Genomic DNA, 18,847 nt, shown 5'->3' with positions numbered 1-18,847 from the left:
TAATGAGTCCCAGAACGTCCACGCCCTTTTTAGGTGAAGGAAGTAGGCACTTTGCTATTTCTTTTGACAGAACAGTAGGCTACTTCAATGAGCAGGCACCATGCATAAAAGCTGCTGTGTTGTATTTTGCAACAACAACAACAACAAAAAAGGATTTTTGGTTTAGTATGTTGCCGCAAAAAGAAAGGGAAGGGAAAAGGAGGGGTTTGTGGCTCCAATCAGGAGAGAGAATCCCGATGGGAGGCTGTGGGACCCGACGTCTAAATTTGTTTACGTCTGTGGCAAACACTTCGTTAGCTAAAGTCAGTCAGTCATGCTAGCTAAAGTCAGTTGATGTCCGATGTTAAATATGTCTAATCTAATAATGAAGGAATGAATGAAACTTTGCGAACTAGGAGCTGTGGTTACATGTCATAGTTCAGCTCCGAGTTGGCCTGCAACACCTAGCACTAGTGCTATTGTAGTTACCATGGTAATGATAAACAAAGCCGTTCTCTTATACCAGTGGTTTTCAAAGTGGGGGCCGGGGGCCGCGAGGGGGTGCCAGGGGGGCCTCAGCAAGTTGGAAGGAAAAATAAAAGCAACAAATAAATACATCTGAAAAATGTAAAATATACTTATTACTATGAGGGTTGTTATACAATTCCATCATAATAATGTGACGCATATCTGAACATTATATTTCCCATGATAATGACTGGGAATAATAGTAGAGTGATAGCTCTCATATAGCAGAAAGCCCCAAATACAATTTTTACACACTATGCTCCATCGAGAAGTGCTTGTGCCTAAAATAATAATTAGGATTAGCTTAATGTATTTTTACATTTGCCGTAGTATTGTCGATGGGTTTAATAACACATCAAGGGGGTCCTTGTCCAGAACCTAGTGGTATTTGGGGGGCCTTGTCGTGGAAAAGTTTGGTAACCCCTGTCTTATACGATGCTACACTATCGTGGTTGCACTCTGCATGTTAAATGCGCTATAAAATAGCGACACCGGTCAGGACTTGGAAGAGAGTTTGTATAACTCGTCTGCTGGCTGGCCATAGCATTAGATCGGTATAAATAGCTATAAATAACACTTAGGTAAGATTCAAAAATGTAATGCACTGAAATTCTCATAGACTCCTATTCAAATATTTCCGGGTAGTTTCACCTAAAAATGCCCGGATGTGTCAAAAAAAAGTAAGTAAGTACCCGGATTGTTGGAGCCATCAATGTGCCATCAAAATGATTTTGGAAACGTAAAAAAAACTATTAACCCATTTCACAATTGTGACCGAAAAAATTTTTTTTTATTTATAAGCCTCTAAAACTGTAACTGGGGAATATCCCAATACTCTTTCAGTAAATATTGAAACAATAGAGTGTTTCAATGAAATGTGTGCAGTGTCAAATGTTTTGAGTAAATTGTCACATGACCAGAGCTGTTTACTTCCTGGTTGCCCCTTGAGAAGAGGATGACGGCCTCACAGCTCCCAAATAAAAGGTTTTTAAAGTATGTTAAAATAAACATAGGACAAATATTTTTTGTACACATGGTCTTTAAGGTGTCTAGTTATGATATATACATTTATAATTATTCAAATGTCTTTGGTGTGTTTGCAGAATGAGTAAACATGTTAACGGTCACAATAGTGACCGGTGGGATAGAATGTTGTGTCTAGATGCACACATACTTCTACACCTACAAACACACACACATACTCATACATACACACATACAGAGACATACACACACACATACTCACACACATACACACAGCTATACACACTCACACACACACACACACACACATACAAATATTCACACACACACCAACACACACTCACAGACATACACACACACATATTCACACACACGCACACACATACACACACAAATACACACATACACACACACAGATATACACGGATATACACACTCACACACACACAGACACAAACACACACACAGACATACACACTCACACACACACAAATACACACACACACAGATATACACACACACATACACATATTCACACACACAGACATACACACACACACTCACATACACACTCACACACACACAAATATACACACACACACAGACATACACATTTAAGGGGACTTCACATTGCACGCGACATGCACTTTGCCTGCTGCTCTCACACACCCACCTGCAGATACACACACACACACACACACACACACACTCACATACACACTCACACACACACAAATATACACACACACACAGACATACACATTTAAGGGGACTTCACATTGCACGCGACATGCACTTTGCCTGCTGCTCTCACACACCCACCTGCAGATACACACACACACACACACACACACACACATATATATATATATATATATATATATATATATATATATATATATATATATATATATATATATATATATGTGTGTGTCTTTGTCTGTGTCTGAGTGTGTATATCTGTGTGTGTGAGTGTATATCTGTGTGTGTGTGTGTGTGTGTGTGTGTATTTGTGTGTGTGTGAGTGTGTATGTCTGTGTGTGTGTTTGTGTCTGTGTGTTGTTTATTTACCAGGAGCTTCGGCTCATTAAAATAGAACCCTGAATGTGTATGTCTGTGCGTTAGTGTATATGGTCTGTGTGTGTGTGCGTATATATATATATATATATATATATATATATATATATATATATATATATAAATATGTATGTATGTGCATAAATGTGCATATTGTGTGTGTGTGTGTCTGTGTGTGCGTATATATATATATATATATATATATATATATATCCACACAATATGCACACTAACTCTCACACCCCATGCAGATACACACACACAGACCATATACACTAACACTCACAACTACATGCAGACACACACGCACACACAGACATACACATTCAGGGTTCTATTTTAACGAGCCGAAGCTCCTGGTAAATAAACAATGTTTACATATTTTTCATATTTATTATTGCCATTGGTCTCAGTGTTCATATCAGTTTGAAAAGTCCTGTCAGAATACCTTTATTTTAACAAAAAAGCAATTTAAGCAACCTTTAATTGAGTATACGCATATTATCCCATATAATAAAACTCACTTTTTCATCTGCTTTTCTACATTTTTAAAAAAAAATAATTATTGATTACTTCAAAGGGTTGCTAATAACACATGATTTGCATATTTGCATGTCTGGAAAAAATTCAAGTAAAAATTTGGGCTTAAATGGGTTAAGGGTGCCTTTAACTTTTGCCAGACAAATGCTGTCATATGCAAATATGTGATGTCATGCACTAAAACGATAACCCGGAAGTAGTCAGTCCTCTCAGCCATTCACAGCCATTCATTTACTGCTGCCTGCTATCGCGTATGGAGCTACTTGTACACTGACAGGTATTCAACCCACTGAAATCTTATGTGTGTAGACTTTTATCTGTTTGTTTTTAAACGTCTACCACAGATAATACAGTCATTTCACACACGGACTTAAAACCTCTTCTTCTGATTAGCGTCGTAGGTGTTAACAGTATTATTGTTTTTATTTTCTTAACGTTACATATTGCTCTGTAAAAGATTGCTAACGGGAGGACTGCCAGGAGATCTAGCTAACGTTAGCTAGCTATGAGTAAGCAGTATGGAAAGAAGTAGAAGTGCATATGTTTGACAGCAGGAGTCTTTGATTGTTAAGATTTTCACCTTAAACTGTTATTATCACGATCTTATTATTGATGGAAGATTAAGCTTTAATGTAACTATCTAATGGCACAAGTAGGTACACTATGCAGTCAACTGTGAACATTCAGCTAATGTTAAACTTAGCATGCTAAGATGCACCATGTAAAATTCATAAATGACCAACAGTACAGTAAAACCAAATGTTAGTCATTTCAGTGATTATAATGGGCATGAATTAGAACCATGTATATTCAGGACTTGTCGAATGGATGAAGCTGTCTTGTAACAGACCGCAACCAAGGAGTCAGTCAGCTTAAGGTTGTCTTTACATCCTTGAATGTTGTTCATTGATAACTTGATGTTAATAGCTAACCGAATGATAGGGAATTGTGTGAGGTTAGTTTAGCAACAACCGAATCAGAATCTGAAAGGTCTTGATAGTTTTGTTTTTTCTTGTTATGTTACATAATTGTTGATTGTCCGTCCGTCATGAATCCCCCTTGGTGATACAGGACAATGTCTTGTCTTGGCTGTTGGTAAAGAACTGTAACTGTTATTGGTTACTGTTACAATATGGGCCGATGTTATCACTGACATACTGTTGTACTTTTGATTTCAAGACCCTCCAGTACCACCCTGATATCCCCCCATCCCCTTTCAACATGGCTACAGACTCAATGGAGATTGATGATTCGTTATACAGGTGAAAACTTCCTTCCTGTATTCATTTTGAGAGTTGATTGACTGGTTGAAATAGGAAGTGACTCCCTGTAACCTTTCAAAATAACTGCTATTTTCATCCCTCTCCATCTTTGTGTCTCCCTGACAGTCGGCAGCGTTATGTTCTTGGAGACCGCGCCATGCTACAGATGGCTCAGTCCTCAGTGTTCCTGAGTGGACTCGGCGCTGTAGGAGTGGAGATAGGTAGGTTACTCCCTCTTTTATCTTGAGCTGTGTGTGTGTGTGTATGTGTGTGTGTTTGCACATTCAACATGTTGTTGAAATCCAGTGTTGTTTTATGTGTGAAGTTTCTCATTCATTTTTTCAAAGAAAGCAAAGCAGACCCCAGATGAATTTTGATGTGATATGATGACTTGCTTTGTATTTTACAGCAAAGAACATAGTGCTGGCTGGAATTAAGGTGAGGCAAGCTTGCCGAATTGGTGTGTGTGATAAAGTATCTTCTCAAGTGGATAAGAAGCTTGAAGACAGTTGCAATAAGTAATACGAGTGTTTGTATGTTTGTTTGGTGCAAGTAGACTGTAACACTTCATGACACAAAAGTGTGTGAGACATGGGATCTGGGCACCAATTTCTTCATTCGAGAGGAAGATGTTCACAATCAGAGAAGCAGGTAGACAAGGACACACACACATACATGCATGTCCACACACACATAAACAGATATGATTAGCCATTGATGCCCTGTTTAGAAAATCAGAGAAAAAAGTAGAGAAATGCATACGTGTATACACACACTGCCACGCTCATTTCTAAGGTCAGGGAGACAGATGTCAAAAGCCAGACAATCTACAGATTGATTCTTTTAAAAATATATATATGTGGATATAGACAGTGGCATGTGAAAGAGAACAGCAGTACTGTTTAGAACCTGCATAGCCAGAAACAGTGGGCTTTTAAAGGTCACTACCACAACGCACTTTAATCAGACACCACCTTAGGAGCCTTAGGACGCCAGCGCACGCACACACAGTGGAATGGAGAAATGGAGTGGAAATCTATTTATTTGAAGCAGGGACAATGCACAAAATAACATTTATCCTGGGATCCAGGAAAATATGTCTTGGGCCAGGTTGTAGCAGCAATTGCTAATTTGCACCTGTAGTCCCTGGGCAAGTATAGTAGGGACTACAGTGCACACCTTCACACATATACACGCTCATGTCCCAAATGTGGATTGATGGTGGGTGACCCATGCGTCGCTCCTGTGCAGTATACAGTCACATATGCCTGTTTATGCCTGTTTTCTGTCTGGCAGAGTCGAGGTCATCTATCCTCGTGTTGCTGAGCTGAACCCATATGTGCAGGTGGGCGTGTCCACCTGTCCTCTAGAGGACAGTACTGACCTGAGCTTCCTCAGGGGCTACCAGGTGTGTGGATCACCTCACTCATGCCACTCATAACATGAATTTTGTTGAACTGTGTCTTCATTATGGGGCGGTGGTAGTGTAGCGGTTAAGGAGCTGGGCTAGCGTGCAGTAGCCTGAAAGTTGTCGGTTCAATTCCCAGCTTCCACCGTTGTGCCCTTGAGCAAAGCACTTAACCCCAAGTTGCTCCGGGGACAATGTAGTCCCTTGTAATATAGTTTACATATGTAAGTCGCTTTGGCTAAAAATGCGTCAGCCAAATGTAATGTAATGTAATTATGTGATGTCTGTGTCTGTTTGTGTAGTGTGTGGTGTTGACAGATGCTCGGTTGAATCTACAAAAGAGAGTGGATGAATTCTGCCACTCCCAGCAGCCACCAATCACAGTATGTCCTGATATCTCTCGTGTTCCTTTCTACTCAGTCATTTTTGAAATGTGTGTTGTTTATGGCAATGAGAATGTTGTGGTTGTCCCAACAGTTTATTGGCTGTGAGGTGCTGGGTGTGTGTGCGCGTGTCTTCTGTGACTTTGGGGAGGAGTTTGAGGTCTCCGACGCTACAGGGGAGGAGCCAAAGGAAATGTTCATACAAAATATCACTCAGGTAGCAAAGGCAAACCCACACACCAACAGTTTCCACAGAATGCACTTGATGATGAGATGAGTCTTTGATAGTGGCTGTTTTTACATTTGTTCTGTTTTGCTGGAGCAAACTCAAATGGGCCTATTCTCCCTTTCCCCTGCCCCTGTTAGCCTTCTGGCTGCACAGAATAAAATGCAGGGCCTAAATTTCAGCGTGGGATTGCGGGTATTGTGCATAAGTTATTCAAGTTCCACAAATCTAGCCATCATAATGCGAGAAATTCCCGCACTGTCTGATATAACGTTAATCTAATAATGGAGCGGCGTGAATGCAGGACTACTGACGGACTACCATGCAAAGAGACACGCGCACAGAACCACTTTGAGGTGCTTCTCTCTATCTCTCTCGCTCAGCAGGATTTGTAACCGCTGAAGTCAAATTAGTTATTGTGCTTCTACATCAACTGCTAATCAACAGGAAATGAAAACAAAAGTTTAGCGATCAGGAGCTGTCAGGAATTTTGCAAACACAAGCATTACATAAAGTGTGAGACGCGAGGTAAATTTGCTTTGATATGGAAACACATATTGACATGTATTCCTGGTCCTGTCAAAGGCTAACCCAGGGGTTGTGACCTGTATGGAGGGGCGGAGCCATGGGCTACAGACGGGGCAGACTGTTGTCTTTAAAGAAATCAACGGCATGGATACTCTCAACAACACGCACCACAAGGTCACAGGTAGACAAACTCCCTGGCAGTATGCTGCATTTCTGGTCAAATTTCACCACTCAATCAACTTTATGTTGGGTTTCCCAGTTGACAATAGATTCTTTTTATTATTATTTTTTTTCCCCCAAAATATAAGTATATATACTCTTTTGATCCCTGCATCCCAATCCGTGAATTAGTGAAACACACTCAACACACAGTGAGGTGAAGCACACACTAAACCCGGCGCAGTGAGCTGTCTGCAACAACAGCGGTGCTCGGGGAGCAGTGAGGGGTTAGGAGGGCACTTCAGCCGTGCCTACTGGTCGGGGTTCGAACCGGCAACCCTCCGGTTTCAAGTCCGAAGCGCTAACCAGTAGGCCACGGCTGCCCAAAAATGGTTAGGCATCATATCACACATACTGTTATATGTAATGTTGAACCCATTCAATGTTACATTATGAAACCTCAAACCTCATGTTTGACAAAAGACACCTCTTGGGTGAAATCTTGTTAAAATCATGTTAGCCCTATCTGGTCCAAATAAAATCCGTAGATAGGATAAGATCCGATAAGAGATTTGATTTAATATCACATATCACTATGTTCTGAAAATGCATTGATGCATAGCTTACATTTGATCCCCAAAAGCACATGGTGGTTGAGACAATGAGTGTGTTTAATCAGTAAGTGACTTTGTCTAAAATGTATAGATAGACTGTAATACCTAGGACAGATGCTCTTGTATGGACGACAGTAGAACTTACAGTAGTGTGTGTGTGTGTGTGTGTGTGTGTGTGTGTGTGTTTTCTTGCAGTATTGTCCCCACACAGTTTTTCAATTGAAGATACGTCTTCCCTACCTCCTTACACTGACGGAGGAATGTGTCGCCTGGTCAAAACACCTCAGACCTTCCGCTTTGTAAGAGAAATACACAAACATGAAATAATCCCTCCTCGTACAGACACTCGGCAGTGTCAGACTGACCCCTCCATTTTCCCTCTCGTCTGTGCTGTGTAGGAGACCATGGAGAGGCAGTTGTGTGAGCCCCAGGTGTTGACAGCAGACTTCAGTAAAGCAGACGTAAGTGTGTGCGCTGTGCCGTACCCCGCCCCCCTGTGCCGCGGGATCTGGTCTGAGCCGCCAGTGTAAACTTGTCCCACTGCTCTGCTCTCCTCTCCCCCGCAGGCCCCAATCCACATCCATATCGCCATGTTGGCTCTCGACGCCTTCCAGGAGCAGCACAGACGTCTGCCTAACATCGGGTAACTCTCTCTTCTCTTCTCTTCTCTTCTCTTCTCTCTCTCTCTCTCTCTGTCTTCTCTTCTCTCTCTCTCTCTCTCTCTCTGTCTTCTCTTCTCTCTCTCTCTCTCTCTGTCTTCTCTTCTCTCTCTCTCTCTCCCCCTCCCTGCCTCTTTCCCCCCACCAGCTGTCTTTTCTCTCTCATTTACTTCATTCACCAGATGATCATTTCCTCTGTAGTCCTTTGGCAGACATCTTTATCCAAAGCAGCTTGCCAGTGAGGTGCAGCACTAGCAAATAGAGAATAGACCCAAACCCCATGTGGCTGAGAGGAAGAAGAGTGCAAATGAAAAGGAGTGACCAGAAGATGCCGGAAGATGCCGGAAGATGCCAGAAGATGCTCTTTTCATACCGCACAGAATCCAGAAAGAGACTTCATAACCTCCCATTGACCAGTTGTATTATGTACTATACTGCTCACTGCTGCTTCTGCATTAGGATCAGATATTGTCCCTTGCCCATATATCACCAACAGTTTGGGCCTCAGACATCAGACTGTTGAAGGCACATAAGACTGATTTTGTACCTGGTCAAAAACATGTGGTGTTGCCAGTTCATTCATGTATTTTTGCTAACATTGGTCGGCTTTAACCAAACCTTTTACTAATTAACTTCAGCTTGGCTTTGCCCACTTAGTGCTTTTGATCAAATCTTACCACTTGCTTTACCGCACGTGCATCACTGCTGTGAGATACCGTTATCAAACTAGCGGGGAACGTCGTTTTTATATTAGTCTCACATGAGTATATTTAAAGGTATGGGTTTTTGAACATTCTAACATAAGATTCTGTTCTACAACAATTCATGATTCTAAAATTCTATGTTGAATTCATTGAACCCAGATATTCTTTAGAACGTTCCTTGTCCAACATTCCTGTCACACCGGTGTGACGGTACAACATTAAGGGGTAATGATTTGATGTGCTGAAGTGTAGAGGTGTAGGCACATCTATACTGATTATACAGGTGCTGGATACTAGAAATACTGAGTAAAACAAAAGAAGAGATATCTGCACACTGTAAACTGGGCGCTTTAGAAACAGTGTGCGGATATCTTTTCTTTTGTTTTACTAACGATTTGATGTGTTCATGACTTTCGTCTTCATTTGGAAAACGTTTGGAAAGCTCTGTTGCAGTGTCACTGCAGTGTTCTTGATGAAAGAGTGTACCTTTGGTTTGGGTTGGTTTGATTGGTTTGGGTTGCATAACCCTCTATGTGTCCCTCTCCCAGGTGTTGTCAGGATGCTGAGGTTTTACTCAGGCTCACAGAGGAGGTCAACGAGACTCTCACACACAGGGTGAGTGCTGACACACAGACATGTGCAATCAAACACCTATACATCTCTCTCACACACACATACACACACACTCACACACACTCATCTGTGTGTCTGGGCAGGTGTGTGTGAACCAGGACTTGGTGCGGTGTGTGTCTCGGTGTGCACGGGGCTGTCTGGCTCCTCTCGCTGCAGCAGTGGGAGGCTTCGCCAGTCAGGAGGTTCTCAAGGCTCTCACGGGGAAATTCACCCCACTCCAGCAATGGGTAAGCCTCAGTCCCACGTGTTACCGCTGCCAAGCAATGTGTGATGACCGGCCAAATCCATCCTTATGCCTGTTCCTCGTGTCTTCCTGTGTGCCTGTGTATACAGTTCTACCTTGATGCCATAGAAGTGGTACGACCATTGCAGTCTCTGCCTGTGGAGGAGTTTATGCCCAGGTAACTTTTAATTGTGGCTTTTGATTGTCTACACCTGATTGTCTACACATGATCGTCTACACCTGATCGTATTAGAATGAAGAGACTTAAACATGTCCAAGTGAAACATCATGTTGTGTGCTCTGTGTTTGTTTGTGCAGGGGTGACCGATATGACGCTCTAAGGACGTGTGTGGGAGAGTCTCTCTGTCAGGAGCTGCACAAGCAAAGGCTCTTCATGGTGAGAGGCATTCGGATGAGTTACTGTGCTGCCCCACATACTGCCCTCTAGGGGTGTGAAGGTACACAAAAATCACTGTTAAGTGTGTACCTCAGTTTTGAAGTCACGGTTCGGTTCCTTGTCGGTACAGTAAGCCTGTAGGTTCTGCTAGCCTAAAATTCCCCGATAATATTGCTAATGCCAACGGTAATAGTATTTTGAAAAGCTGTCAAATGTTTTTTGCCGTTAATTGACTAAACTGATCTGTCCACCACTTAATATGTTTGTGTGGGAACTCAAATTTGAAACGTGGTCCGCACAAAAAAGCCTACTGTTGATTACTGTTCAAGATTGCATGCAGTATATTCTGTACCTAAATGGTTAGGCACGAATATGTTTTCCTTTACACCGCTACGGCCCTCTGTCCATCTAGTTGACTATTCGGTCTGTGTGTGCGTGTGTGTGTGCGTGCGTGTGTGTGTGTTCTGCAGGTGGGTTGTGGTGCCATTGGCTGTGAGATGCTGAAGAACCTGGCATTGCTTGGAGTTGGTTTAGCCAAATATTCAGGAGAGGTAGGAACCAAAACTTATGGAGCCACCATGTGACACCAAGTCAGTGGTGTCATTGAAATACTTTTTTCATAACGGTCCCCATTCTGAATTAAACAATTGTGTGTGTGTATGTGTTTTCCTCGCAGGTGTGTATAACTGATCCTGACCTGATTGAAAAGTCCAACCTCAACAGACAGTTCCTCTTTCGACCACACCACATCCAGAAACCCAAGAGCACCATGGCTGCCATGGCAACGCTTACCATCAATCCTGAGCTCAGTGTGGATGCTCACCTGAACAAGGTGTACCCGGCCACGGAAGATCTCTACAGCGACACCTTCTTCTCCAAACTGCACACGGTCATCACCGCTTTGGATAATGTGGAGGCCCGTCGATATGTGGACAGGTAAAGAATGGGAATGTCAAAAATCAAGACCAACTTGTGTATAAGTAAATGTTATTTATCTGCCTCATGCCTCTTTCCTTGTGATATTGCAGTCGCTGTGTGTCCAATCAGAAAGCTATGCTAGACTCTGGTACCATGGGAACGAAAGGACACACAGAAATTATTGTTCCTAACCTGACTGAATCCTACAACAGCCATGTGAGTCATATTAAACACACATCACGAGAGAGAGAGAGAGAGAGAGAGAGAGAGAGAGAGAGAGAGAAAGTGTGTGTGTGTGTGTCTGTTTGTCTGAGTAAAGGAGTCCAAAGGAAGCAACAGAGAAGTTAAACATTTAAATTGGCAAAGTAAAAGTTTATATTTATTCATATGACTAATGTGGTTGCATTCTGTTTTTATTCAGAGAGACCCACCAGAAGAGGAGATTCCATTTTGCACATTGAAGTCTTTTCCTGCTGTCATAGAGCACACTATTCAGTGGGCAAGAGACAAGGTCAGTGTGCTAGGCATTCATACACAGTAAGATGCACACAGTAAGATCAGTAAGGGTCAGTAAGATGCACACAGTAAGATCAGTAAGGGTCAGTAAGATGCACACAGTAAGATCAGTAAGGGTCAGTAAGATGCACACAGTAAGATCAGTAAGGGTCAGTAAGATGCACACAGTAAGATCAGTAAGGGTCAGTAAGATGCACACTTCAGACACAATGTATGTTTTCATTGTCCTTTCTCCGCCACATCAATTCTTTGGATGAAATTGGTGACTCTTTCCTGCTGCCCTTGTGTCTGTGTCCTGTAGTTTGAGAGCTCCTTCTCCCACAAGCCCTCCATGTTCAGCATGTTCTGGCAGAACTACTCATCAGTAGAGGACGTGCTCCAGGTAGGAGAGACTACGGAACACTAGGGGTGGTCCTTGAGTTTTTATTATCCATTTTTATTTTATTTGTGTGTGTGTGTGTGTGTGTGTGTTTTTTAATTTGTGTGTTTTCATTTTATGTGAACAGCGGATGAAATCAGGGGAGAGTCTGGAGGGCTCATTTCAGGTGGTGAAGCTCTTGAGTCGGCGGCCGCTGCACTGGGAGCATTGTGTATCACTTGCACGCCTTAAATTTGACAAGTACTTCAAGAGGAAGGTATTGTAGCCATGGAAACCCACTTGCCTTTACCATAACTACTCTTTAAGGCAGCTAACCATTACTATAGGTTAATTGTTAACACCAACTAAGCATAAGATTGGGATTTAATAGGACCATTCATAAACAGTGTCATTAAAGGTTGTATCGGCGATAGCGGGGATACGTCACTTCTGTTGATGTTCAACCAAAACAGAGAGCTAGCTTGCTACTCCCTCCCCCTCCCTCCCGTGCAATTGAAACTCTCCTAAATGCGCATCTCGTCGGTTATTGGTTGAAACACTTTATTTTGCTTTTGAGTGGTTGCCAACCCCTGTTGGTAGCTATTGTTTTTGTGTACAGATCTCGGATCAAATTAAACTGATGGTCAGCTGCCTACAGAGACGCGTTTTTTTGACTGCCTGCTTATGGGCCAGGCAGCTAGCGGATCGTTAGGAAAGATAAGATGAATGTGATCATTTATGTTTAGGCCTTTTTTGGGCCTGAAATCACTGATACAACCTTTAAGTCCATTTCCATGTTCTTTTTGTGGAATTCAGAAGTGACGTTAGGCAAGCGAGTAGCTCTTTCAGTGTAACACGTGTTGTGTTGTTGAATGTTGGTCCATATGCATCAATATAGGATCTGTTCAGTTTTTGTGTTTATTACTGTGTCTGCGTCTTAGGCTTTGCAGCTTCTTCACTCATTTCCCCTAGACACGCGATTAAAAGATGGATGTAAGTTCACTTTAACATACTTGTATAAAACCACTGGATTATCTGACCGGTGTTTCCATGAGTGTGAGTCTGTGGGCTGAAGAGAACTACGTGCTTCTCTTTTGCAGCTCTCTTCTGGCAGTCGCCCAAGCGTCCTCCCTGTCCTATAGAGTTTGATCTCAGTGATCCACTGTGAGTCCACCCTTCATTCAGCCCTGCTCACTGAGCTCCTAACCACCTCCCACAGCATGCCACTCTGCACACAGTCTTAGCCATTATATTCTGGTGTTTAATATTTTATATATGGAGTTTGTATATTTTTAATGCATTAATAATGTATTATACAGCAGCACTTTGAATTATTTTCAGTTTCACTTGTGCTGACAAATAAATATTCCTAGCCTTGCCTTGTCTAAGGCCCAAGGTCTTACACCTCTTTACTCTCTAAGCCTGAGTTCTCAAACCAATTCACCTCTCTTCCTGCAGACATGTTAGTTTTATTGTGAGCACTGCTAGACTTTACGCTGGAATCTACAACATCCCCTACTCAAAAAAGGTACCAGTACTACATGTACCAGTATACGCATAATGCAGGATCACATTTTGGAATGAGTAAATAATTCAGTTTGTGTGTATATGCATCAGAATGTCTCATTAGAAGCAGTGTCAGCAGCTCTGACTGAAGTGCAGATTCCGGAGTACATCCCAGCAGATAAGGTATCACAACACCACTTCGCACACCACAAATGATGTCACATCAGATCAACCTGCAGATGAACTATTTCTCTTCTCCTTGTATAACTGTTTCTCTCCCCGTGCGCTTGTCTTATGTAGAGTATAGAAACTGACGAGACTGCTAAGAAACCTGATCAAATTAAACTGATGGTCAGCAGTGAAGAAGAGAGAGAGGCCATAACCCAACTAGAGGGGGTCATCAGCTCTCACACTTTAACTTCAGGTAATGCACTCTACACACACACACACACACACATACACACAAAGACACAAAACAAGTAAGGGATAATGTATAGAACGCCGGTCATTATTGGGAAAACACTGTAAGTCCCGACAGGGCGAACCGAACTTGCTTCGCCCTGAAGGGACTTATTTTCCCAATAATGACCGGCGTTCTATACATTATCCCGCTTATTATACGGCTACTTGCCAAAACGAAAAAAATAAACTCCACAATATGTCTCTTTACAATGTTTCCCAATGTTAGCATTTGTTACCGTTTCGTTGCGGCTTTTGCTGAGAAACTAATAGTTCACAACACACGCTGAACTTGAATCAAACGCTCTTTAAAACACAGCTGATCAACTGTCTGCCTTCACTTTTGACTGAAAATCCGTTGCAATTGACAGCGGTCAATTTTTCAGAGGTCCTTAGATGAAAATAAGGACCCGTAGGGCCGAAACGTTGGAATTAAATAAAAGAATTAAGAGATAGTGTGCGGCGACCAAGTTTTTCTTAGCAGGTAGTATGTGAACATGAAGCTCTGCAGCAAATATTTAAAGGTGCTTGTTTGGTTTCTGTTGTAGAGTCTTTGCGTATGACACCACTGATCTTTGAGAAAGACGATGATTCCAATGGCCACGTGGACTTTGTGACTGCTGCGTCAGCGCTGAGGGCTCAGATGTACGCCATCGAACCAGCCGACCGCTTCACCACTAAGCGCATCGCCGGCAAAATCATCCCAGCCATTGCTACAACGACTGCAGCTGTCGCAGGCCTGGTGAATTGACTTTGTGCTCCCAATCTCTACAGCCTTTAAAATTGAGCTTATGAATTGCACCTAATGTTTGTGTGTGGTTCTTTTCATGTGTGTGTATAGGTGGCTCTGGAACTTATAAAGGTTGCAGGAGGTTATGAGTTTGAGGCATTCAAAAACTGCTTCTTTAACCTGGCCATCCCAGTCATGGTGCTGACAGAAACAGCACCGATCAGGAAAACATACATCAGGTAGTTGCACACCCATTCAGAAACAAACACTATAAAACACTTGCCATACATAGAACTGGCCAATGTAATTTACTGCTGTTACTGTCATTTACTGATTTCTTTGGTCACAAGACTCCTTTTCCCCACAGGAATTCTTTGCTGGGTAATAGTCTCAGAGCCAAACTTTTTAATAAGTCTGCTAGTTTATATGAACTTTACAAGTTTGAGCACTTCATCAGCAAACTGATCAGTAAACTACTGGATTGACCATCTGTAGCATCAGCCCAAAACTTCAGTCTTGTGTTCACCTCTGCTCGTCAGCTACTTCCAGATGTCCCTCACACACTCCTCTTTTCTTGTCCTCAGAGAGCATATCTCATTTTCCATCTGGGATCGCTGGAACATTTATGGTCATGAGGACTTCACCCTTAGTGACTTCATCAATGCAGTCCAGGTGAGCTAATCACAGTGTTCGCTTCATTGTCAATCATAGCAATCATGTTAAATATGGCACTACATATGAATGAACTTTAATGAGGATTGGCCTTTTTGTTTGCTAGTACATTTGTATTAAGGATAGCAGGGCTTTCCCAATAGTGGCAGAGGCTCCTGTCCCATCTCTGCCAGTTGTTTCTGAAGTTAATCTCAATTGACTCTAATCTGACTCAAGTGATGGCCTGAAGACATGTTCTGCCTGTAATGTTTTGACCAGGAGAAGTATGGAGTTGAGCCGACGATGGTTGTGCATGGAGTCAAAATGCTGTATGTACCGGTGATGCCTGGCCACAACAAGAGACTGAAATTCACGTAAGAATCACTCATACCCACATAGTATTATCACATAATGGATACTGTGCCCACAAGTGCAAACAAACCGTGGAAAACATACCAGCACACAAACATACAATACACACTTTGAGGAGACCTCTAAAAATCTTAATTCAAGCCCACTCAGACACGTACTCAGACATGATTATTGAGTCCTGTTGAATTCCCCTGTCTCAATGCAGGATGCTGAAGCTGGTCAAGCCTTCCGCTGAGCGGCGTTACGTGGACCTGACTGTGTCCTTCGCCCCTGAGACAGATGGTGATGAGGATCTGCCTGGCCCTCCTGTTCGTTATCACTTTAGCCCTGCCCCCTGACCTCTGAACCCCCCCCTCCCACACACACACACACACACACACACACACACACACACACACACACACACACACACACACACACACACACACACACACACAGCCCCACATCCTGAGGACCACTAGTGGAGATAAACTCAACCTCTCATCACTGACCACTAATTGTACATAGTCTCCCCTTTTTTGTACGGTTTATTATCATTTGGCGTGGAGAGCCTGGACTGATGCCTTACCTTAGTGCTTTAACTGCTCAGTTGAGTGGCTGCTGATTCCAGTGTTTGTGATAATCAGAAGATCAACGTGTGCACACCGTTAACACACCAGTGGCTCCGGGGAGGGGTGCTGGTGGGAGGCGGGGGCCTGCAGCAGAAGGCCCCCCCACTGACCGACACGTCCTCTCCAAACCACCTGAGATCCACAGACTGCACTGACTCATCCCCTGAAGATCAGCTGGGGAAGGGCGCAGACCGTCCCGTGCTGCCTCCCTGCTGTTGTGATGTGGTGGTGATGTGGCAGGTGTGTTGGAGGGCCTTTGGCGGAGGTGAGGGGAGGTGCGGCATGGCACCGTGTGTCCTCCTCACGCTGACTTGGTGACGGGCGGGCGTGCAGGTTGAAGTGAGAATGCCATCTGGTGGAGACAGAAGGAAGTGTAAGTTCAGACGATGCGATGCCCATGACTTTTCTTTTTCAGCCCTTTAACAGTCAGCTGTCCCTCGCAGGGGTGTGTCCGTATTTCTCCAGCAGCAACGTGCTGGGCGCGATGTCAAGCATCTCTGTCTCTGATGATGTCAGCAGATTAAAAGAATAAAGCAGAGCTAAAGTGCAGGAATGAATAGTGTGTGTCTGTGTATGTCCAAGTCTTCTGCATATACAGTTGCCTCTAAAAGCAGCAGAATATAAATATGACTTATATCTACCATACAATAGTCTATGTAACTGTGTATACACAGTGGGGTAGTAATGGTGTGAGAATATGTGTGTGCCACTGAATATGCACATACTGTGCATGTACAGTATATTTGTGCCCAAGGACAATGGTGATGCTAAATTCAGGATCATATAGTTCACACTCACATTCAGTGACTGCAGATAGTTTTCAAAACAAGTATATGTAAGGTGCCAGTCTGTCTGTTCCTGTGCTGCCTTGGCATCATGGCTTTAGGATTACTCATGCTCCCCCAGCTGAGCAGCTGGGGGCTGAGAGATGTGGAGGAAGATGCACCACTCATTTACTGGAAGAGGTAGTGCCAACATTGTATTACAATCAGTTTGTCCTTTTCATGAGTGGTGGTGTGCATGTATAGGAAGACAACTGACCAGCAGAACTGTCCAAAATGATTTATAGGCACCAGCTTTGCAGCGACACTTCCTCAGGTCCACTTTGTGTCAATATATCTAGGCATTTGCATTCAATGTGCGTCCACTGTAGATTGTGTTATCTTGGAATAGGACCAATTTCTTTCACACCATTACTTTGACTGACTCAGAGCCAGCCACAGCAACAGAGAGCAGTGACCCTCTTTCCCCGGTGAGTCACAACAGACGCCATACACATGATGATGCAGACTCTGACCGAACATTTCTCAGCAAACAGCTTTGTGCCATCCCATCTGTAACACCCTCCATTTCAGTGACTTCCCAGTATCACTCACTGTATTTAGGTTGCACACAGGAGTAAGAGGAAGAAATTGAAATATTTGAGAAGCACAAAGAGGAACGGGCTGAGCCAGCTGCCTCTCCACTTGAGCTAGTTCACGTGGCAATGATTTATAAGACCAGTAATGGCATCTGCATATTGGAACTCATCTGGGCACTAAATCAAAGAATATGCAGGGCTCTAAACTCAAGTCTCATGAATTGACCGTGAGATCTCACGTGACCTCACGTCACACATGCCTTTTCTCACGCTTCCTCCAATGTAATGTTATAATCTGATTATTAAATATGAGTTGAACTGACAAGGGAATCTGTTCATTTTGTACATGTACTTGCAGGTCACATGTTTTATTTGTCAAAGAGTGATTGAAAAACTAAACTCATTTAAGCTACCAATGCCTTGCTTTCTATTTGATGAATTGTCACCTTAATTCACACAGCTTGTATAGATCAGACTGACTAAAACAAAATAACCTAAACAAAGATAGAACTGGGAAGAAGAAGGTTACACTTAAACTGATTTTAAACAAATTCCATATTGACAATACTATCATCACTATGCATAAATACAATAATGGACGCATTACCTTTTTTCATGAACATGACCTAAAAAAAAGCCCAATTATCAAATAACACCAGTGGACTGATTATTCAGACTGATCATTTCAAAATTCAACAGTCAAGACTAGAGTGCAAAATGAGCATGCAGATAATGGCATAGGAAGACAGCAGAGTGAAGGGCATTCCCAAGAGACAGTGAAATTGTCACTACCCCTGAATATAAATCTTACTGCAAATGTGAGAGTCCTGGAATATGGAAGGTAAAGGCCATTTTTTATTTACTGTGTGGTACTTTATCTCTTGCTATAGCACACTGGAATCACATAAACATATTATTTATTTTCATGCTCTGCTTTCTTACACAGCCAAGACACAGGCTACAGTGTAGGCCTACGCCAGACTCAGTAGCCTATTCTAATTTAGTAAGGTTTTAAGTGAATAGCTGGATCAGTTCCCACTCAGTGGACTATATGTAGTCTAA

General features: G+C 42.7%; 1 protein-coding gene across 4 annotated transcripts; it reads left to right on the top strand.

Moving 5' to 3' along the window:
• Nucleotides 1-3,298: 3,298 nt before the first annotated feature.
• uba6 (ubiquitin like modifier activating enzyme 6) lies at nt 3,299-16,974 on the top strand. Of its 4 annotated transcripts, XM_042102714.1 has the most exons (33): nt 3,299-3,385; nt 4,288-4,370; nt 4,497-4,591; nt 4,780-4,808; nt 4,927-5,021; nt 5,667-5,778; nt 6,081-6,161; nt 6,256-6,378; nt 6,973-7,096; nt 7,884-7,987; nt 8,087-8,149; nt 8,255-8,331; nt 9,600-9,666; nt 9,768-9,911; nt 10,018-10,085; nt 10,226-10,304; nt 10,775-10,855; nt 10,981-11,240; nt 11,333-11,438; nt 11,644-11,733; nt 12,040-12,120; nt 12,245-12,373; nt 13,038-13,089; nt 13,197-13,260; nt 13,555-13,624; nt 13,714-13,785; nt 13,903-14,026; nt 14,610-14,803; nt 14,903-15,030; nt 15,376-15,463; nt 15,722-15,816; nt 16,020-16,171; nt 16,204-16,974. In XM_042102714.1, the coding sequence occupies exons 2-32, from the start codon at nt 4,330-4,332 to the stop codon at nt 16,150-16,152; spliced, it is 3,069 nt and encodes a 1,022-aa protein (XP_041958648.1). In that variant the 5' UTR covers nt 3,299-3,385; nt 4,288-4,329; the 3' UTR covers nt 16,153-16,171; nt 16,204-16,974. The 4 variants fall into 4 exon arrangements, with proteins under 4 accessions (XP_041958648.1, XP_041958629.1, XP_041958642.1 ...); XM_042102695.1 differs by having other exon boundaries at nt 16,020-16,974; XM_042102708.1 differs by lacking the exon at nt 3,299-3,385 and adding an exon at nt 3,455-3,505 and having other exon boundaries at nt 16,020-16,974.
• Nucleotides 16,975-18,847: the final 1,873 nt, after the last annotated feature.

This window comes from Alosa sapidissima, chromosome 1, assembly GCF_018492685.1.
Source record: "Alosa sapidissima isolate fAloSap1 chromosome 1, fAloSap1.pri, whole genome shotgun sequence".
NCBI lineage: Eukaryota > Metazoa > Chordata > Actinopteri > Clupeiformes > Clupeidae > Alosa > Alosa sapidissima.
Note: the sequence above shows the minus strand (reverse complement) of the source record. Positions and strands in the feature narration are given on the sequence as shown.